The 21,429-nt window shown below is 35.4% G+C and overlaps 2 protein-coding genes and 1 long non-coding RNA gene across 11 annotated transcripts; 1 reads left to right on the top strand and 2 right to left on the bottom strand.

Moving 5' to 3' along the window:
- The first annotated feature begins 334 nt into the window (after window positions 1–334).
- nompC (no mechanoreceptor potential C) lies at window positions 335–18,794 on the top strand. 9 transcript variants are annotated; one of them, XM_081977047.1, is made up of 30 exons: window positions 335–779; window positions 1,134–1,375; window positions 1,431–1,532; window positions 2,875–2,976; window positions 3,433–3,549; window positions 5,401–5,556; window positions 5,748–5,949; window positions 6,008–6,153; window positions 6,716–6,814; window positions 6,874–6,967; window positions 7,027–7,235; window positions 8,001–8,021; window positions 8,299–8,498; window positions 8,578–8,786; window positions 9,021–9,194; window positions 9,248–9,430; window positions 9,490–9,677; window positions 9,739–9,865; window positions 10,048–10,391; window positions 10,537–10,702; window positions 10,783–11,020; window positions 11,281–11,489; window positions 11,554–11,684; window positions 11,773–12,017; window positions 12,079–12,368; window positions 12,425–12,568; window positions 15,420–15,652; window positions 17,724–17,859; window positions 17,927–17,999; window positions 18,398–18,794. In XM_081977047.1, the coding sequence occupies exons 1-30, from the start codon at window positions 701–703 to the stop codon at window positions 18,699–18,701; spliced, it is 5,163 nt and encodes a 1,720-aa protein (XP_081833173.1). In that variant the 5' UTR covers window positions 335–700; the 3' UTR covers window positions 18,702–18,794. The 9 variants fall into 9 exon arrangements, with proteins under 9 accessions (XP_081833173.1, XP_081833172.1, XP_081833164.1 ...); XM_081977038.1 differs by lacking the exons at window positions 335–779; window positions 1,134–1,375; window positions 1,431–1,532; window positions 15,420–15,652 and adding exons at window positions 2,640–2,787; window positions 12,886–12,978; window positions 14,769–14,998 and having other exon boundaries at window positions 17,915–17,999; XM_081977039.1 differs by lacking the exons at window positions 335–779; window positions 1,134–1,375; window positions 1,431–1,532; window positions 15,420–15,652 and adding exons at window positions 12,886–12,978; window positions 14,769–14,998 and having other exon boundaries at window positions 2,640–2,976.
- Window positions 16,066–17,046, bottom strand: LOC145727475 (uncharacterized). The gene is made up of 3 exons (XR_014177889.1): window positions 16,609–17,046; window positions 16,361–16,446; window positions 16,066–16,227 (listed from the first exon to the last, which is right to left on the bottom strand). It is a non-coding gene; the product is annotated as an uncharacterized LOC145727475 (long non-coding RNA).
- On the bottom strand, window positions 18,781–21,301 carry LOC145727473 (phospholipase A1-like). The gene is made up of 7 exons (XM_081977050.1): window positions 21,159–21,301; window positions 20,880–21,108; window positions 20,544–20,668; window positions 20,294–20,468; window positions 20,160–20,236; window positions 19,979–20,104; window positions 18,781–19,106 (listed from the first exon to the last, which is right to left on the bottom strand). The coding sequence occupies exons 1-7, from the start codon at window positions 21,211–21,213 to the stop codon at window positions 18,898–18,900; spliced, it is 996 nt and encodes a 331-aa protein (XP_081833176.1). The 5' UTR covers window positions 21,214–21,301; the 3' UTR covers window positions 18,781–18,897.
- Between the last annotated feature and the right edge of the window lie 128 nt (window positions 21,302–21,429).

Genomic DNA, 21,429 nt, shown 5'->3' with positions numbered 1-21,429 from the left:
CACGTTTTTAAAAATTACTCAATACTTTAATACTTAAGTACGTGTGATTTTATGGTTACTATTTCTACTAGTATCGGAAAATATCCGAATTAAATCATCATACTTAAATAAGGCAAGAGAAACTGGAAGTAATTTCGATGATAACTGAAGAAACCTTATTTTTAGAAACAAGAAACTACTTAAAATGTAAATTACTAAGACTTTTGGTCCAAGTTGACGCACCCTGTAAAAACAGTTTTTTTCTTTTTATAGAATTCGTAACCTGACTGTATCGTACAGTCATAAAAAAAATAAGTTGCACGCAAACCTAAGATTTTCTCAGGCTGGGGAAAAGGGTTGGAATATTCAAATTCTGCCACCCTTGTGCGGGGACGGCGGTGGTGGGAAAGAAACCCGCCACTATTGGTCGAGATTCCTGTAATACTTTGTTCAGAGTTTGCTCGTTTTGTTGACTGTTTTATATGCCAGATTTGCAATCAAAGCGGTCCTATTTTTTAAGTATTTGTTGTTTTTTTTAATCGAAATCGGATATTATCTTAGATTTTGAATGGGACGTCATGTTGTCTGGCGGAGAAATTTTATCGCGGTGTATTTTGTTGTTTGTTTTATGGCTGGTGAAAAGTGTGAGAGTGGATAAAAAACCGAAGAAAGAGAAGAACAGTTCAAATAGTTATTAAAAGGCTATTTAAGGTATTAAAATATGTCTCAAAGTAGTGGTAAGAAGGCAGCAGGCAAAGCTCCACCCAAAGCTGAGAAAAATGAAGATAGTAACGGAACTGGTAAGTCATATACCCATGTGTTTCAAAAATCTTATTGTATAAGTTCCAATAATATACCCATATGAGAGGAAAGCACGCAAATGGCAGCTAAAGTTTTACATATTCGAACCAACTTTTGGTATAGTTTATGACGATCCAGTTTACAGTCGTCATCGAGACTTTATTGCTTTCCATCACGATTGAGTTGATCATTTCATATAAGTATATTAAAGTCTACACTATAATAGAACATGTATTACAGAAAACGGGGTTTTAAAGCAGCAGCATTGAAATTATCAGCACTATCTGCTTTTTTGAATCGAAAAGGTATGGTACAATGTTAAGTGTAATTAACGAGTTTTCTCCATTTTACAGGCAACTCCAAAGAAGTCAAAGATAAAGATGAAACAGGAAGCAATCCTGAAGGTGAAGAGACGACTAGTTCCAAGCCTCAGTCTGCTGGTGCCAATATTAGGGACGCCGCCCAACGTATCTTGACCTTGTGCCAAAAAGCAGAATGGGCGCCCATAGACCAGATACTCAAGTCTATGGAAAAAGCCATCAGCAGTGGTGGCGAAGAAGTCAACCCTACTCCTCTTGCTGGAGTAGCGGATTTGGTAGGGGTAATCACTAATAAAAAATATAAATATATTACATAAAAATGTTTTCCAGACGAGTGGGATGACGCCTCTGATGTACGCTGTAAAAGATAACCGGACCTCATTATTGGACAGAATGATCGATTTAGGTTCTGATGTTGGAGCTAGAAATAATGCAAGTATTTTCATTTTAGGGAGCTGTACCGCGCCTATAACGTGACTCGGGCTTTTACGAAAATTTCATTCTGATAATGCACATTCGTGTGCAAATATTAAAAGAATCGATAACCTTAAAAAGTTATTTATGGCAAAGATTTACGATAATAGTTTAGAATTGCCAAAAGATTGATGTTTCCCCATCAGTCGATATTACATGCAGGAAGTCGGAAAACGTTTTACCTTGATTAGAGAAACGTTTTAGGCACGAGTTATTAAGGCGTTTTTGAGCTTAGTTGACACTACCCAAAAATTGTATGTTTTTCATGATGGATCCATTAATTTTCATTCAGGGTGATAATTGATATGCAATCGACTTTTATTTCCTCGCCCCAGGCTCGCTGGCACTGATTTTGATTCAAAGTGATACTAAAAATAATTAATTCGCATTATTTTTCATCACGCCACAGTCACCTTTTTGAGTAATGGGTTTCTGGGACGTTGGACTGATAATAAAATTGATACGCTTTAAGTTAGTTTACTATTATATTATATCTGGCTTTCTTTAGTATTGATTAAATTAAATGTTCTCTCGAATTCTGCAATAGCGACGAAGATCAACAGGATTTAAAAATTACGTGCTTACTATACAGATACCTTTTAAAATTTTCAATAGGAAGTCTAAGATCATTAAGAAAGAGAATAATAATTGTAACCCAACGCTCCAGGGGTCAAGAAATATTTTGGTAATTTTATTTGCCAGATAGTCAAATTACGTCACATTCGCTTTGGTAACTTATGTCATCTTTGTCACTGTGGAGCACTGGTTTGCAATCGTTTCTTCTTACCGTTCATTTACTGTGGATAATTTTAAAAATTTCATATCTGTATAGATACACCATGAATACGAAATATGATATAAAAAAACTCTGTAAATAGCCGAAACGTTTTTATCTACATATACTTATTATTAGAGAGATATGGATGTGCAAATGATGCCTTGTCCCTAATAGTGGCTTCCTTATGTTGACATCTGCACATGCGTTTTTCAATTTTAATAAGGCGAGCCGCTTAATAGGGATTGTGCCTGCCATAAAAAAAGTCCTTATTGTACTTCGGTTAGTTCCGTATCATATTCGGCGATTTTCGTTTCAATTCTCAGGTTAGAATTTAAAATAACAACTCAGCCTTATAGTTGACATCTCCATAGTACTACAAAATTGTATAAACACTGCCTGACCTTTTTTTACCTTTACAGCCTGAGTTATTAAAAAGTAGTAACTAAAGTTTTCTACCATATCTCTCTATTGTTCAAACTTAAATCAAGACAAACTTTTAAGAATGATATTTTAATTTTTTAGGACAACTACAATGTGTTGCATATTGCTTCTATGCACTCTAGAGAAGACGTTGTTAAACTTCTGCTGGGTAAGAAAGGAGTGGATCCTTATTCAACTGGAGGGGTAAGTCTTTAATAATTATATTTTAGCCGATTTTTGGTGTTGAAACCGGGAAATATTAAATCAAAGTAAATATTAAATTGTACATTTTAATTTCGGATGAAACAAAAGATGAATGTGATGTCATCCATAAACTGCATAAACCATCATTTTTTGCCTGAAAACCTGCATTTTGCCTTATATTAACTAGATATGACGCATATAGGTATATGTATACTCAAAACTTTGTAATCTAGTCTTATTAAGTATATTTTTAGGAGCGAAATAATGTCCATCATTATTTCAGCGCCGAAAAGTTGCATGTTTGAAATGACTAAAATTTTGGTTTTGTTTCATTTGTTTCCTGATAAAACTTTGCACGGTTTCGACAATATCTGGTGTAGAAAACTTTCAGTTTAAATGACAACGTAGACCTTACACGTTCGTTGTAAAGTTTAAAAAAAAAACATTTTACTACAGAGTAGACATCAGACTGCCGTCCATCTAGTAGCATCAAGACAAACAGGCACTGCAACTGCCATTTTAAGAGCTCTACTTCAGTCGGCCGGCAAAGATATCAGATTGAAAGTAGACGGGGTAAGTGTACTACTAGTAAGAACTAATGCAGCCACTGCAAGGCTTTCTTGAAATAGAAAAAAATTGGCAATGTGGTTTGTTAAATGTATTTGTGGCGTGTCAGTTTACCAAAAGCGCCTGGCACGGATCGTTTTTTCAGAATCTCTTTCCCCTTTCATGGAAATTATGACCATTTTGGCTCGGATTTATCATGAATTTATGAATTTTAGCGGATATTATAGGTATACATAGGCGGGTTAAATTTAAAATTATACATTCGACAGATGAAGTATATAAAACTGGAATGTGACGGTGTGACGGAATGTGACTTAATTGGACAAATGACTAAAGGCACCGCCTACTATACTAGAAAGCCTAGAAGGTGCATGTCAAAAATTCCAATATGGCGGGAATAGTGGTGACAGTTTGTATTGTGGAAATTGAGTTTTTTAAGGATTAGATGAATTTTTACGGTTTAAAATTAAGACTTGAGGTTATTTGCGTAAGTTATTTTTGTTTGCTGCTGTTCATACGTTTTCCAAACCACATTGTAATAGCAATTCAGGAAAAAGCCCAACCGTGTCAGGTTTTTACTTTACAAAAAACTGGATCCAACTTAACAGTGGTTGAACACTTTGAAGTGGGATGATTTTACTCCAACACTATACTCAATGGTAGGTACAAGAGCTTTCTAGTACAGTAAACTTATTAGGTAGTACTTGTTACATTCCCAGGTATGTGAGTTACATTTTAAAGCATCCTTTATTGCGAGAGCAACAAAAATAATTTTGAATGAATGTTTTTGGTAATAACATAAGAACCATTTACCAGTTTTGCTTACCTAGTTTCAAGGATTTACAGATTTTCTTCTACTGAACAGTGTTTAAACTAGTTTGCTCTGTGTTGTACTTTCCAGGACAAATGTTCTAACCAATTTGTTTAGGCTGGACTTGATTGTGTAAAAAAGCTCTATCTATACGTATCTGGATCAGAAATTAACATTTTTTTGATTTTTCACTCACAACTTGCACTCAACTACACGAAACAATTAAAAAAAAACATATTTCTTACTGCATCTGCATACGTTTGTGTATCAAACGAAAACCGCTAACGCCGCCATTAAAAATGACATTTTAGGCTTTCTAGAATAGAGGGCGGTGTTAAAGGAAATTGACCAGACTTTCAGATGAAAGAAAAGCTGTAATTCACTAACATACAATATCAGTTCGATTTTCAACTTGAAACGTATCGCACGTCTGTTTCGTGGGCGCCATTTTTTGGTCGCTAAGAAACCACGTTTCTTGAAACGGTGTCTAGGGAAATTTGAAGTTGAAGACCGAATTCCGCAGCCGGTCGAGTGGGAATGGTGGGAGCTCTAAGTGGAAACGTCGATTCCTAAAAGTCTACGGGGAATTGTCTTGTGCGGTGCACTTCCAGGAGGCGGAAAGGGTGAAAACCTAGGTCAAGACCACGTGGATGTGATAGTGACGGTTATAGTTTCCACGAGGAAGGACTACATCTTTTGCTCGGATCGTGCCTTTAAGCGATTTTTGCCACCTGCATAAGTTGAAGTCACAGCACTTATCTTACAATAAAGTTATTGGAGGTTCAGGGGCAAAAGCCCGACATACTGGACCTCTTACGTGTCGAGCTGGCAAAATACCCTAGTTGGTAGAGCCAAAAAAAACGAGGAAAAAAAAAACATACAATATTTTTTAGTCTCATTCTATCAGAGAATTTATGGAATTCGTATATGTTGACTTACCGCCTTTTAAACTTAGTAACTGAGTAATGGTTCAAGAAGGATTTAGATTCCAACAGTTTTTTCTTTCTTAAATTTGATATACCCTAAATTAACATACTTTGTCCTAGCGGGGTAAAATTCCTCTTCTTCTGGCTGTAGAGGCTGGCAACCAATCAATGTGCAGAGAACTATTAAACACGCTGACGTCCGAACAGTTGAAAGCAGCCGCAGCTAACGGTGATACCGCTTTACATTTGGCAGTTCGAAGAAAAGATATTGACATGGTGAGTAATAAAAGGTCACGTATGACATTATACAACAAGGCTTCATACATGTAATGTATGAAGAATAATACATTAATTACTATGGTATTAATTATTATAGTGTCGATTATAGCAAATTAGATGGAAGAAAACCACAGAAGAGTACTTTTTTATTCTGAGCTAACACCTAAAACGCTAATTTTTTATTTTAGGTTCGAATATTGGTGGATTACGGCACTAACGTGGACATTCGTAATGGGGAGGGACAAACGCCACTTCATATTGCGGCAGCTGAAGGAGATGAAGTATTGGTAAAGTACTTTTACGGTGTTCGTGCCTCGGCTAGTGTTACGGACAATCAGGATCGAACTCCCATGCATTTAGCGGCAGAAAATGGACACGCTAACATTATAGGTCAGTACATGTAATTAATATTTTTTGAGCGAAAAGAATGACTAATTTTAAAATTCAGAACTCCTTGCCGACAAGTTTAAAGCGAGTATTTTCGAAAGAACTAAAGATGGATCTACTTTGATGCATATCGCGTCACTTAACGGACACGCTGACTGCGCTATGATGCTTTTTAAAAAAGGAGTTTACTTGCATATGCCCAACAAGGTAAGAACATGTATTTTGAAATGCGATACAAACAAATTTAAAACCAAATCTACGAGCAAGTTTTTTACTCTATTTTACTTTGCAAAATAAGCATTTATTTAGTTAGGGTTAACTAGGTATACCTATATTTTACACCGGGTATAATGAGATGCAGATTGGTACCATTAATTCTTAATATATTATGGCATGATTTTGTAGGGAAATTCTTAAAATAAACTTAAGCGCTCTATTAAGGTATGTCATAGTATTTTTTAAGACAGAATCGAATGGTTTACTGCATATACATAAATTCATGTGTTAATTAGTTTCTATTTTTAGTAACTAGTTATTTATTTATCGTTCCCGACTCTTCGGTATGAACTGAAGTGTGTCGCTATTTATTCCTCTAGTAATCGTAGAGTGTGTAAGGTTTATTAAGAGGATATCGATCGTCGAACCAAGTGTCGAAATGGAATCTGAATTAATCGATCCATCTTGGATTTATAAAGTACTTATCAGCCGAGAATTTTCATATCGACCAACATGCTGGGAGTTACGAAACTTTCATTGTTGAATGTTTCAGGATGGCGCTAGAAGTATCCATACAGCAGCGAGATACGGGCATGTGGGGATAATAAACACTTTACTTCAGAAAGGAGAAAAAGTTGATGTTACCACCAACGTAAGTGTCAAAGGATTATACTCACTCGTTAATTGTTAAACTTTTAACGATTTTATCAGGACAACTACACAGCTCTGCACATCGCTGTGGAATCTTGCAAACCTCTGGTGGTCGAAACTCTATTAGGTTATGGAGCGGACGTTCACGTAAGAGGTACATAATATGGTGCAATAAAATTTGATGCAAGAAAAAAAAACAAAATTATTTTTCAGGTGGTAAATTAAAAGAAACCGCACTGCATATTGCGGCTAGAGTAAAGGATGGAGAAAAGTGCGCGTTAATGCTGTTGAAATCTGGAGCTGGACCTAATATAGCCACTCATGATGGTAACACTCCGGTTCATGTAGCAGCGAAATATGGAAATTTGCAGACTTTGTTGCTGCTGTTGGAGGATGGAGGTGATCCTCAATATAAAAATAAGGTTGGTATATTAGTAGGATTTGTTATGACATTATTTGTCTTCTGCACTACAAATTTTGATTGCATCACTAAGTAAAAGTTGAAAAACTTTGGATAAAATTAGAATTTTAAAATCTGTTAGTTATTCGAGTTTGGACAACCACTTGAACGATTGAAAAGTTAGTAACCCGCAAATTATTATAGTCAAAAAACTTTTCTAATCAACGTTTGTAGCGATTATAATTTTACTCTATTGATTATCAACATTATACACAAGATTGTCCATGTAGCATATAAGTACCTAAATAGCTATTTTAGACCAAACACACCTGTCATCATAAATACAATATAGCACACACTGTTGTTTTATCAGTTTATACAGGGTGTCCCTAAAATGTGCGGGAAAAATATTACTAACAATGACCATGCATACACGACACCAACAAATTTGATTTAAAACCAAATATCTCAAAAAAAGTTACTGCTTTTTAAAGATGTATAAGATATTACATGAAGCACCCTTTAAATCTTACAATAAAAATTGTATCAAATTTTATTTATATACACCCTACAAAATCTCCCCTAGTCGAACTTTAAAGCAATACCCTAACATTTATAAAAAATATTTTTGAAAAAATAAAACAAAATTGTACATTCGGCAAGCATCAAGAACATTGTGGTAGTATTTTTTCTGTACATTTTTGAGGCATTCTGTATGTTTTCACCTTGCCAAAACGTTGAATTGTTGTAGTTTCAATATGCATAATAGAAATATGTGTTGTTTTAGATATCATCAGCCTTCCATAAAGTAAGTTGAAGCGTTTTTTTCGATAAAGTTTTTCTACTACAAAGCTTTACATTTTGGCTGCCGTCTTTTTCCTGTTGGGATTTAATATATCATTTCTATATTTCTCTAGCACCATTTAATTCACTTTCAGCTTTCAAGCACCTATAAAAATGTAGAATCATTATTTCTTATTAGCTAGTAGTAGTGAACTTGATCATTTTTATATGTGGTGCGTTTTGAAATATGATGAGTTTCCAATTCGAAATTTTTGTATACAATTTGATGTTCGCTTTTATAGAAAGGTGAAACACCCCTTCACTTGGCTAGTAGAAATTGTCGTCCAGATGTAGTCACCAATCTCATTAATTACGTGAAAGAAAAACGGGGCGAATCAGTCGCCTCATTATACGTTAATGAACTGACAGAGAACGACGAAAGTGCTTTACACTATGTGTGCACCGTGCATAAGTCCGAAGTGGAAACACCCAATTCGGACAGGTAGGTTCTAAACTACCGTTTTGACATCTGTATAGTTTTCGCTGTTATTGTTATACCTACATACTAACGTTTATTGTAGGGAAGTAGTGAAACTACTTTTAGAAAACGGCGCTGATGTAAAACTTCAAACAAAACAACACGAAACCGCTTTTCATCTGGTTGCCTCCGCAGGCAATAATGACGTTCTTTTAGAAATGATTGCGCATATGACGCCCACCGATGCTCAAAAAGCATTAAATCGTCAAAACGCTAATGGTTGGACTCCTCTGTTGATTGCGTCACATAAAGGTATCTATTTGATTTTGAGTTTGAAAATCGAAAGTTTACAAATAAGCTGAAGAGTACCTACAGCTAAAAAGGCTCCCTGAAAAAATGAAAACTATTTTTGTGATACCGATTTCATTATTTGCAACTAAGTCAAGTTAAACAAACATGCCGCGCCACACAGAGGTGTTTTCGATGATTAGTCAAAAATGGATTATTACTTTTCATGTAAGGAACAATAAATAGCGTAATTTTTAGGTCACATTGACTTGGTAAATAATCTTCTTGCCAATCACGCTCGCGTGGATGTTTTTGACTCTGATGGAAGATCCGCTTTGCATTTAGCTGCCGAGCATGGTTATCTCCACGTTTGCGACTCTTTGCTAACTAACAAAGCGTTTATAAATTCAAAATCACGCAATGGTCGAACAGGTAACTACTTAACTGCTTGACAGATCTGAAATTAAAATAACCAACATCGTCAGCTTTGCATTTGGCCGCAATGAACGGGTACGTCCACTTGGTAAAGTTTCTCATCAAAGACCATAACGCCGTTATAGATATTCTAACGCTGAAGAAACAAACACCACTTCATCTGGCTGCCGGTGCTGGTCAAATAGAAGTTTGCAAACTTTTACTGGATTTGGGAGCCGATATTGATGCCACAGGCACGATTAGTTCTGTTTTTAATTTAGCGGTACTAGTGTCTGGATAACGCGGGTTTCAGATGAGGATGGACAAAAACCGATACATGCCGCGTGCCAAAATAATTTCTCGGAAGTTGCTAAACTTTTTCTGCAACAGCATCCCAGTTTAGTTATGGCCACAACTAAAGATGGAAACACGTGCGCTCATATTGCCGCCGCTCAGGGCAGCGTTACCGTCATTGAGGAACTGATGAAGTTTGATCGGCAGGTACAAACTATTCAGCCAGACCAACTTATTCGTTCGATAATTGCGACACCAACATTTCTAGGGAGTTATATCGGCAAGAAATAAAGTGACAGACGCCACTCCTTTGCAAATGGCGGCAGAGGGCGGTCACGCGGAAGTAGTCAAGGCTTTGGTTCGGGCTGGAGCTTCAGTCACTGACGAAAATAAGGGTAATCGGCTCTATCGTATTTACCCATCATTTAAAATCTTTTCAACTTGTTATCTTATCTTTATTTCGAGTTTAAACTCCAAAAATTAAGATTGTAAAGTTTCAGCTTGATGTTTGACTATGTAATCTATAAAGCAGCCGTTAGAAAAGAAGCCACGGCTCAACGTTTTAATTTCGGTTTAGGTGGTTTTACTGCCGTTCATTTAGCGGCCCAGTATGGTCATATGCAAGTCCTTGAGGTGTTGCGGTCGTCCAATAATCTAAGAGTGACTAGCAAAAAATTGGGAGTGACTCCACTTCACGTGGCAGCCTATTTTGGACAAGCGGACACAGTAAGAGAGCTGCTAACCCATTTACCCGGAACGGTCAAATCGGAAGTGCCGAATGGAGCTTCGCTGGTCCCCGCTTTAGGAAACGAATCAGGAATGACACCATTGCATTTAGCTTCGTTTTCTGGGAAAGAGAACGTAGTTCGACTTCTTCTGAACTCGGCGGGAGTACAAGTCGATGCGGCCACCCACGAAAATGTAAGTCCTTCCTTCTAGTGTATCATACACTGAGGTAGTGAAATACGTACATTAATTGCTATAAACCTATCGTTTAAAGTATGAGAATAAAACTAAGTACACTTTCGGTTTTGTTATTAAAATTGATACTCGCCTCAATTTTCAGGGCTACAATCCCATGCATTTGGCTTGTTATGGAGGTCATGTAACGGTCGTCGGTTTATTGCTGAGCAGGTCCGCTGAATTGCTGGAAAGTAAGGACAGACATGGAAAAACCGGTCTACATATCGCCGCCACTCACGGTCACTACCAGATGGTTGAAGTTTTACTAGGTTAGTTAAATTACATAATAATACATATAATTAATTCACGATTTTTAATTTACATAAAAATACATTATGTCATTTTCTAGGCCAAGGAGCCGAAATAAATTCACCGGATAGAAACAGTTGGACACCCTTACATTGCGCGTCCAAAGCCGGTTACGTAGAAGTGGTGAAACTTCTAGTTGAATCGGGCGCTTCTCCAAAGTCTGAAACTAACCAGGGTGCAGTACCGATTTGGTTCGCCGCCTCAGAAGGTCATCATGCAGTCTTAGAATATCTGATGACCAAAGAACACGACACCTACGCTTTAATGGAAGATAGGAGGTTAGCTATTTTTACTACTGTTTGTGAAACATATAGGTCTTTAAATTAACAGCTTGGCGGTAAATGTGACCGACGCGTACATCTTGGGACACCCAGTATATAGGCAGTTATGTGAAAATTAATCAAATAAAACAAGTTTCTTCTAACGTTCCTTAAAGTTTGTATCGATATATTTCAATGTCGTTCTAATAAAGGTATAGCGCTTGTCTTATTGACTAAACCTAAACCGAATAATACTAACTAAAATTATTTGGCTTTAGGTTTGTCTATAACCTGATGGTGTGCTCAAAAAACCATAACAACCGTCCCATCGAGGAGTTTGTGTTAGTATCTCCGGCTCCAGTGGATACTGCCGCCAAGCTGTCTAATATTTTAACTGTTCTGTCGAATAAGGAGAAAGAGAGAGCCAAGGATCTGATTGCGGCAGGAAAATTTTGTGAGACAATGGCCACCGAACTGTTAGCTTTAGGTATTGTTAACTCTTGCTTTTTATTTAAAAAAATTTGTTTGATTATTGTGATGTAATTTTAAAGCTGCTGGAGCGGATTCTGCTGGAAAAATTTTAACAGCAACAGATCGACGCAACGTCGAATTTCTTGATGTTCTCATAGAGAACGAACAGAAAGAAGTTATTGCTCATACCGTGGTTCAGCGATATCTGCAGGTAAATCTTATTAAATTTGTATAGGCATATTTAAGTATACCTATACAAATTTATGTCAGTCATATCTTGAAATTATTCTTCTATACAGGAACTATGGAGAGGAGCCCTCACCTGGACGGCGTGGCGTACTCTCTTACTCTTCGTGTTGTTTATAATTTGTCCTCCAGTTTGGATCACTTTCACTCTCCCTCTGGGGCACAAGTACTATAAGGTGCCCATCATCAAATTTATGTCATATCTTACCTCGCACATTTATTTGATGCTGTTTCTTTTGGTGGTGGGAATCACACCACCGTACCCCACCATTAATCGTACTAGTATGATTCCATATTGGTGAGTTTTAGGGTAATTTTTATCTTAGTTGTGTGCTGAAATGTAATTGAAAATTCGATAGGTACGAATGGATACTTTTAGTATGGCTAAGTGGTCTGCTCCTTTTTGAATTGACTAATCCAAGCGACAAAAGCGGTCTTGGCTGGATCAAAGTTTCAGTCTTGCTTTTCAGCATATTTGGGGTGGGAGCTCACTTAATAGGACTATTAAATCTTGTGGAAAGACGTTATTGGCCTACTTTAATGTACTGCAGGAATCAGCTGTTTGCTTTAAGCTTCCTGCTTGCATGCGTACAAATATTGGACTTTTTGTCTTTTCACCATTTATTTGGTCCATGGGCAATTATTATTGGTAACATATTTTTTGTTCTTTAAAAGGCCAGAAATGTCTTCAGTTATTGCTTGCAGGTAACTTAATGAAAGACCTCGCAAGATTTTTAGCAGTATTAGCCATATTTGTATTTGGATTTTCTATGCAATTTGTGGCTTTAAACCAGCCGTTTAGCTCAAATGGTAAAATTGATACCAGGAGTAGCGACATTTTCAGAGATGGTGAGTATCCAACAACAAATTTATAAAATTTATCTGGATTTACCTTTAAACTTTCACACTTCCATTTTTCTTTTGTTACTGTTTTATTGTGGTCTATATGAAGCAAAGTAACGGTTATTTCTTACAAAAATATTCATTAACATTATACTTTTTACTTGCGAAATTCAGTGATTGGGAGAAGAAAAAAAATAATATTTCTAGCCGCTTATTTTGCTTACTGGCCACCCTAAATACATCAAATTAGCTGATAATAATTGTAGATGGAAGTGTAGCGTAACGTATTATTGGTTTTTGTTTAACTATAAATAAATGTTAAGTGGAAAGATGGTCCAAAGTGCGCCAAGTGGCACCAACCCGATTTGGAAAACTGAGGAAAGGGATGAGGCCCCTCTTGCAAGACGACGGCGGCAGTAAGAAGTTGTGTAGTTTTGTCTTGTTCGGCCTTATTGTCCGATGTTTCGATCTCCGTTTTTATTCGCTGCTGTGTTTTGTCTCATTTGTGGTGTAGTGCTCTGTCTTTGTCTAACATACGACCAAAGCCCATCGAAAATTGAACGGAATATCTGGAAGAATTGCTAAGAAAAAATGTTTCAGTTGGTTCTACGAAGTTTTCGATCGGTGGCCGTGTATAACGTTGTGTTCTGTCCAGTTTTTAGAATTATGTTCTATGTAGATGTTTAATAGAGCTCTAATGGTCTCCGCGCTAATAAGTAATTGACGTGCGATTCTGAATAATTAAATCAATCCAAAAAGGTCTAGCGTCACATAAACTTAAAAATCACTATACACTGTGCGTATAAAGTCTGGCAATCCTGAGTTATTTAAAAAAATATACAACTTACGGAAAAACATTCTATATGAAAATTGACGCATTTTAAACGTTTTACCGTTAAGTGTAAATCAAGAATATACAGAGTGATCTACAAGAAGGCAATGATTTGAGGTTGTTTTTTCTTATATGTAGAATGGTTGCCTAATTATGGTTTTTATAACACGCGACATGTTATAAAAACCTCATATCGTAACAGGTATACCTATAGAGTGGAAAAGTTCAATTTTCTACTTCTTTTGAATATAAACCACTAAACGTCTGACTAATTCAACAAAGTTACAGCAATACACTTTGGCTCTTAATAACCGATTGACCAAATATTAAGAGTGATTATGTTACTGGCAAATTTTAAGAAGATTAGTGGACATAACAAAGCGACGTGATATCCTCACTATTGAGATATTGATAATATCCGAATTGGCGATCATATTTATAGCATCAAAACTATTATTAGATGCTAGAATGTCCCATTTGATATTCTGAATCAGCCAAACGACTTGACTTGACCACACCAATCATTGTTGAGATATTGATTATTAAAACCCGGTTGTATGTACAATCGTAGTACAAAAAACGGTTTAGTTGAACCGCGATCGAATGTTGAACTTTATCATATAAATGGTTTTATGTCACTTGCTTATTAATGCAATGTTGTATCAGGAAATAATCAAAGCATATTATTTCTGTTTTTGTTACATATCTTTCTAACCTGTATATTGTGTGTTTAAGCTTAATAAGTTTGACGTAATTACCGCCATTTGCCACGTCGTACTTTAAGGCAACAATAAGTTAAGTATGGTTCAGGCTGTGTATTGAATTTTTTCTATATATTGTCACATTTAAAAGCAAACTTAATTTAATCTAAGCTTAGAGTACGAAGGTGCAAATGAAGGTTAGTAAAAGTGTTTTGATTCAGCTTGTAAAAAATGTGACTTTAAAATAGCTTGCTATTTTCATCAACTAATGTCTACTGACATGAAAGTGAGCATATTGGTGGAAACCTTAACAAATTTTAACGTAATTTTGTTATAAATATATTGAGATTATTATTTAACGTTAACCATTACATTCGCACTTTTTGGGGCGGAAGAAAATGTTTTAACATTTTGTACTTGTACATTGTTTTCCATTGAAGAGTATGTATGTATGTACATCCACAAAACCCAACTTAAAATCAATATCTTTCCTACTGAAAATCTAATTTTTCAAATGTTGCAAATTATAATCAAAATTTATGGGTAGATGAAGCACGTTTCTCTGCCAATACGCTCTCTATACCCAATAATCTTCTTTGTGTTTGCGCATGTCTATGTCTTGGCAAAAATAGTATGTCGCGTTCATTACATTGACCTATCTGAAAATTCTCAGTGATTATGAATCCACTTTCGGCCTTTGAGTTGCTCTGTTTTGGCCTTTTTGGTCAAACCACCTACGACGATCTAATGGTAAAACCGGCCAGAGAAAACGCTGGTCCTCTTAGACCCGACTGGACGGATAATCTGTTCAAAGTGACCTTTGGAGTGTACATGCTAGTGTCCGTTATCGTATTGATTAATTTGCTAATCGCTATGATGTCGGACACTTATCAACGCATACAGGTAATTAATGCGGTACCAATAAGTTGTTCCAGCTTTGGACTAAAATAGTGAACATCGAGAGATCAAATTTTTAAATCTTTTAAGCGTAATATAGACAGTGATGTTTATTTTGCTAAGTAAATTAGAATGTGGCTTGAAAATGTTAGCAGAAAAGTCACACAGGTTTTAACTTATACAGGGACACCCTGTATCAGTTAAAACAGTGTTAGGTATGCGTGTCAAATTAGGTTTCATTTGCAGATGAAGCTTGAGTTTACAAAATATGATTAATAGTTATGTTTATTTATAAGTTTTTTGGTGAATTTATAGAATTACCAGCCGGCCGGTTTAAAACTTTGAAAATATATTAATTTTTTTCCACACACGTGTTCCGGGCACAAATTATGGCTATTTTACTGACTACTTGTCTGGATGTTCTTAGTGATCATGAACCCACTTTTGGCCTTCGAACTGCTGTTTTTCGCCGTTTTTGGTCAAACAACCTACGACGATCTGACTGTAAAACCACCCAGAGGCCCTAATCCCATTCACTACAGACCTCTATGGACAGATAACCTATTCAAAGTGGCTTTTGGAATTTATATGCTGGTGTCTGTTGTCGTACTGATTAATTTATTAATCGCTATGATGTCGGACACGTACCAACGCATCCAGGTAATTCAGCGATGCGACCCGTCCACCAGTCGACTGCTTACCATTTCAAAATAACTTTTACTCAACGTTCAGGAAGAAGAGTTGTGATTTTGTAGCCGAAGAAAAAGTTTATAAAAAGCAATACAATCTGTTTTTATTATTTTTTTTTTCATAAGGACGACTGAGCGTATTTCCATTACATATTGTGATCATATTATTGCCATTAAAAGTAATGCGCATCTGTTTTGATAGGTACTCATTTTAGACGCATTGCGAAACAACTTATTTAAACCGTTCTAAAGAAACGAGAAAATTGCTCTTGTCATATTTTTTAATTTCAAATATTTCTGGTTGATTTATTTTTCTATTAATTTAATCTACACCATCATTAAAAATTGTATGCAATAACATTTTTGCCCCCGAAAGCAAATAAACTAAAATGCTGCCAGGCAGTGGTGTTGGTTAGTTAACTGGTCGACTGGTCGCTGATTAAGTTACTTTTCGATTCCAGTCCAAAAGAACCCGGTCAGCGCTTTCGAGCTGCTGTTTTTTGCCGTCTTTGGTCAGACTACGACTGATAATCTCAAAATACAAGGCTATAACAAAACGAACAACAATAATCAGCCATACTGGACCGAAGTACTGTTCAAAATTGTTTTCGGCGTGTACATGCTGGTTTCGGTGGTTGTCTTGATCAACCTGCTAATTGCTATGATGACTGATACTTACCAACGTATTCAGGTAACTGCGTGCTATCCCTACTTTTGTAATCTCCGAATGTACGGGATAGCTCGGCCAATGGTGGAAAAACTTAACTGAAATAGAGGAAAGAAAATGTCGCGTGGTTACAGAAGTTTGCTCTAGCATTGCTGCAGCTTAAATGCGATAACTAAGGTTAATTTAAAAATACTGTTAATTTATTAAATGACTTTTATATATTTTGTTTAATTATCATGTAAATACTATAGTTATATTACCTTTGTTATCGTATTATTGAACACACGCCGCTGCCGCTCACCAGTTCTTCTGGACTGGACCATCGTAGCAAACCATTCACCCAAGTTAGCTTCACCAATTTTATCTTGTATCGGTCATCCCATTTGAACTTACGGTTATAGGTAACAAGTAGAGTCGTAGGAGAGTGTAAGCTGCTTGACTGTCAAAATAACTAGTATTTTGTTAATATAGTTATGCTGAATTAATGTAGCCTCAAAATATAGACGTAAAATTTCCCACAATACTTTTTACAAGTAGCAGTTACACTATAGTTGTACCTACACTTACAGAGGTTTGTCGGCACTTGCAAATTAAAAGTAAAACCCGTAAATTTATGCAGTAAATAAGTATACACTCTTTGTTTTTTTTTTTTTTTACTTTAAGTGGAAACATTTGATTAATGATTATTTTGACCGATAGAAGAGGCTTTTGCATTTTGGAAACCATATGCGTTTGTTATGGATGCCGCGGTCTACATATGAATAATTATTTTTTCTTTTTGCGCATGTCTGTTTTTGAGATTGAGCGCATGCTGTAATTTTTTGTATTGGTTTTTTCGTGTCTGTATTTATAGTTCTTTTTCAGTTGTTGCAAAATATCCTAATAGGAGTGTTTACCTAACGCAGTATTTTATTACCTACCTTATATACAGGGATAACCCTCCTGTAGGTACACATAGGAGATTAATTTGGAAAATAACTTTTTATCTTATACCACCTATAACATTCCTGTATATCTTTTAAAAAAATAATATTTAAAGTAGGTAATTTTTTATAGACACTCATAGTTTTTTTTGAAACATTTTTCATATTACTTTTCTTTGTCTGCTGCTATTTGTGGCGGCAATCAAAAATAAAATGTGATATTTGCTAAATTTACGTCATATCTATATCATTCTTCATCATATCATAGTCACAAGAATATGAAATTGGTTATTATTGTGACTTTGAGGAATAACATTAACAGATTAAGTATAAAAATAGGTCCTATCACTTTGTTAATTTAAACACGTAATTTTAAAAAAATCCTGTTTCAGGCCACATTCTTAGTCAAAGTTATGAATAAATTGAACAAAACGTGTTAAATAATATTTTAGGCGCAATCGGACATCGAATGGAAGTTTGGGTTGAGCAAACTGATCAGAAACATGCATCGAACTACAACGGCTCCATCACCTATTAATTTGATCACGACCTGGCTTTTTTACATGGTCGATATCTGCAAAAAAAGAGGTAGTACGGTCCTACATAGTTTACTTTTTCCAATTTTAAACCCCCAAAACAACAGAGTTTGTTTTAGTAAAAACGAAGAAACGTCAGAGTCTAGTGCATCTTATGGGCAGTTTTCAGAAAACCACTCAGTTGAGTCCAAGGTTGGTATTGGGTTTTTCCTTGTTGTTGATATGGATTTTACACCGTATATGATGAAATGTAACTGTGGAAATTCAGCGGAAAGCACAAGGTTTTATAATAATAATTTACTGTTTTCAATCACTATCGTAAGTGGTTATACCATTGTACGTCATGTCGTGTAATTCATAAACTGGCTTGCAACCATTGCTAACCACTACATTGAATGTCACTAAACCTTAGTAATATCAAAATTAACCCATACAATAGTCATGCCATTCAACATTGCCGCTGTTACCACATTTTCGTTATCATCGCCAAATCATTGCAAACTGCAACATAATTTCATCTAAATACGACAATGACACTATGTTGATGGGGATCCACAAAAACTTACGACCTCTTATTGGGGCTATTACAGATCAAAAGCTGGAGCTAAATGGCTGTCCAAGGTGAAAAAAGGTCGTCAGATTGCTCCGAAAGAAGTGCCTGGACTTTCAATAGGTCAAATGAGCCCCTTAGGATCACAATTAAGTTTGTCTGCCGTGACGACTAGGATTGAGCACGTCACCGACTGGGAAGCCATCGCAAAGAAGTACAGGGTTTTGATGGGTCAAGGTGACGAAATAAAGGAAGCCGGGAACGAAGACAATGAGGAAGATGATGAAGATGCTGCTCCTAATGGCCCACCACCACCTATGGTTTCTACTTCTTCAATAGGTTGAAATCATTTTTTTTTCTCGGAAATGGAGCTGCTTATCAATCATGTATGACAGCTTCTTAAAACAGTTTTGTAAAATAAACTTTAAATTGAGCAATTGATTTATTTTTTGACATTAATAAATTACATACCATACGCGACTAAATATTTTTAATTTTGTTTCCATAAAAATTGTGCAAATAATTGTTTTATTTTTTTCCCTAGTATAAATATGGCTGTTTTTTATTTGTGGTAGCGAAACAAACTCCAACAGTGGTTACATTCACATCTTGGGATCCTAACGTTGTAGTTTCGTGTACTATTGAGCATATTTTAGTGTCAAAGACCGATCTGCAAAATCTGCATCGAAATGTTCCCTTCTCTATCCACTCAGTGAAGTACTTAACTGATCTAGCGTGACTGCAGAAAGCTATAAAAATATAAGACAATAGTGACATCAAAATTATGTCTAAGTATGTGTTGTTAATTTAGTTATCAAATAAACTAAACATTTTCAATGACACACACATATTATACAGGGTGATTTTTAATAAGTGTCCGATATTTTACAGGGCGATTTCTCAGATATTTCAAAGGTAAAAATCTATACAGGGTAATTCAAATTCGACCCTCATCATTGATATTTCGGAAACTATAAGAGATACGAGAAAGTTTAAATTGGGGCAAAGTTGCGCAATTTAAAGCTCAATCAAATGCAGTGTTTAAAATTTCGATTTTCCTAGTACTTCCGAAGATATCCGAAAAAAACTGAAAATTTCATTTTTTGTTTTTATTTATTTCTAACCTTATTTGAAGAGATATCCCAAAACTAAAAGCATCTTTTAATTGTCACTTTTTCCCAGGTATTCGATGATGGATTCCAATTTGCCACACGACGTTTCGTTTTTTTGGCAGTCATCATCAACTTTCTTTTTTCTTATGGGCTCCATATTAGATTTTTAGCCCCCCAAATAGTACGTTTTATTTTGATTTTAGTGGTGTATAATAACTTATGATCTGCTTCATAAATAACAAAATAATTCAATGAAAACTAATTTTACCTTAGTTGGCTTTGAGTTGAGACGACAAAAAATAAAAATTAAACTTAATTTTTATATGAACTTTTTACCTTTAAAATACCTGAAGAGTTGCTCTGTGAAATATCGGACACTTATTAAAAAACATCCTGTATATTAGTTCGAATAAATAGACATGTAAAAATATTAAGACAGGAATATAAGGAGGAATATAAAATGAATGATGAAATGGAATATTTTTCTTGAAAAGAAGAGAATAAATTACATTTCTCCAAAACCTCTCCGATAGAAGAAATCCTCTTGAACTCATCTAAACATCCAGGTTGTATTCTTCCTCCACCATTAACGTAAATATCCAAAGTTCCTATGGGATTTTCGTACCCATAAAATCCTACAAATGATAATTTAAGCAGAAAGTTTTATGTTTCAAAATTTAATTATTCCACCCGCATCTGTATGAATTGCGTCTATAATATCAGCATCATTTCTGTCTAGGCGATCATCAGCAGTAATAAAATTTTGTCTAATAAATGTTACGATTGAATATTACTGTAGACAGCTGTTCAAAGCGAAAAGTTACCTGAAATATGGACCTGCAGGATCTAACCCCGTAATCCTGTACACTTTTTTGCCGTAATCGGTCAGTATATTTTTTCCGGCAAATCCAGCAACATGGGCCCCCAGAGAATGTCCAATAAAGTGAACATTTTGAGGTAGTATATTTATGCTTAATATAAATTGCGCCACTATGATGCCTAAGAATTAATTTGCTTTTATAAACTGATGTGTTGATCACTACGTTATAAATCACTTTAACCACTTTTACTTACCTACATCCTTAGTACTTTTAGCCGATTTTTCGTAAGACATTCTAGCTGGACGTTCCCAGTCCACTTCAACAACATTGAAATCATTATATCTTAGGTACTCGTCAGCTATTCTTTTATACCATGATCTGTAAATTAATTAAAATGAACTGTTAGGAAATAGGCTATCTTACTTAATCGATTTTGTTCAAATAATGATGACGTTGTGATTGTGTCAGACGTGCAAAAACTAATTTTTTATGATTGCTAACTTATGACGTACCTACATTTAAGTCGATCAGTTTGCTAAAGTTATCTCTAATTGGGTTTGGTATTATTTACCAAATACATACAATATACCTTTTGTGATTTTCTAGCCATCCGTGAATTAAAATTTTGGTCGTTTTTTCTTCGTCTAATAAATGTTTGGTTTCTGAAGTTAACAAAATTGGTTCCCGATTATTCTTCGTTACTAAATAAAAAAATACTTGTTCACTAATATGAGGTGTGTGTACTGGCTGCAATATATCTTGGCCGATTTGCAAGAGCTCCAGAGAAGACAGGTCCTTTAAATCTTCCATTTTGGTTACTAAAATGTTTTATTTTAAATATCTTATTTCTTTAGTTTTCAATTTTTACCTTGAGTACATAATACTGAAATTATTATTACTGATATTGTATTAGTATTAAGCATTTTCTGCCAGTTTGCATGAAAATAATTTCACCTTTAATACATAATACCTACCTACTTGAACAGGTAAATCATTTCAAAGCTTTCTTAAATTGGTTTTAAATCGACGAGCGTGACTTTAATTCGCAAAATATCATACAAAATTTAACTATGCTGAAAATCAAACAAAAACAGGATGACGTAACAATGTAATAGACAGGTAAATGTTGTTGGAAATGT

This window comes from Ips typographus, linkage group LG4, assembly GCF_016097725.1.
Source record: "Ips typographus isolate SLU linkage group LG4, UJ_Ityp_2.0, whole genome shotgun sequence".
Classification (NCBI taxonomy): Eukaryota; Metazoa; Arthropoda; class Insecta; order Coleoptera; family Curculionidae; genus Ips; species Ips typographus.
This window is presented reverse-complemented; position numbering and strand designations above follow the sequence as displayed.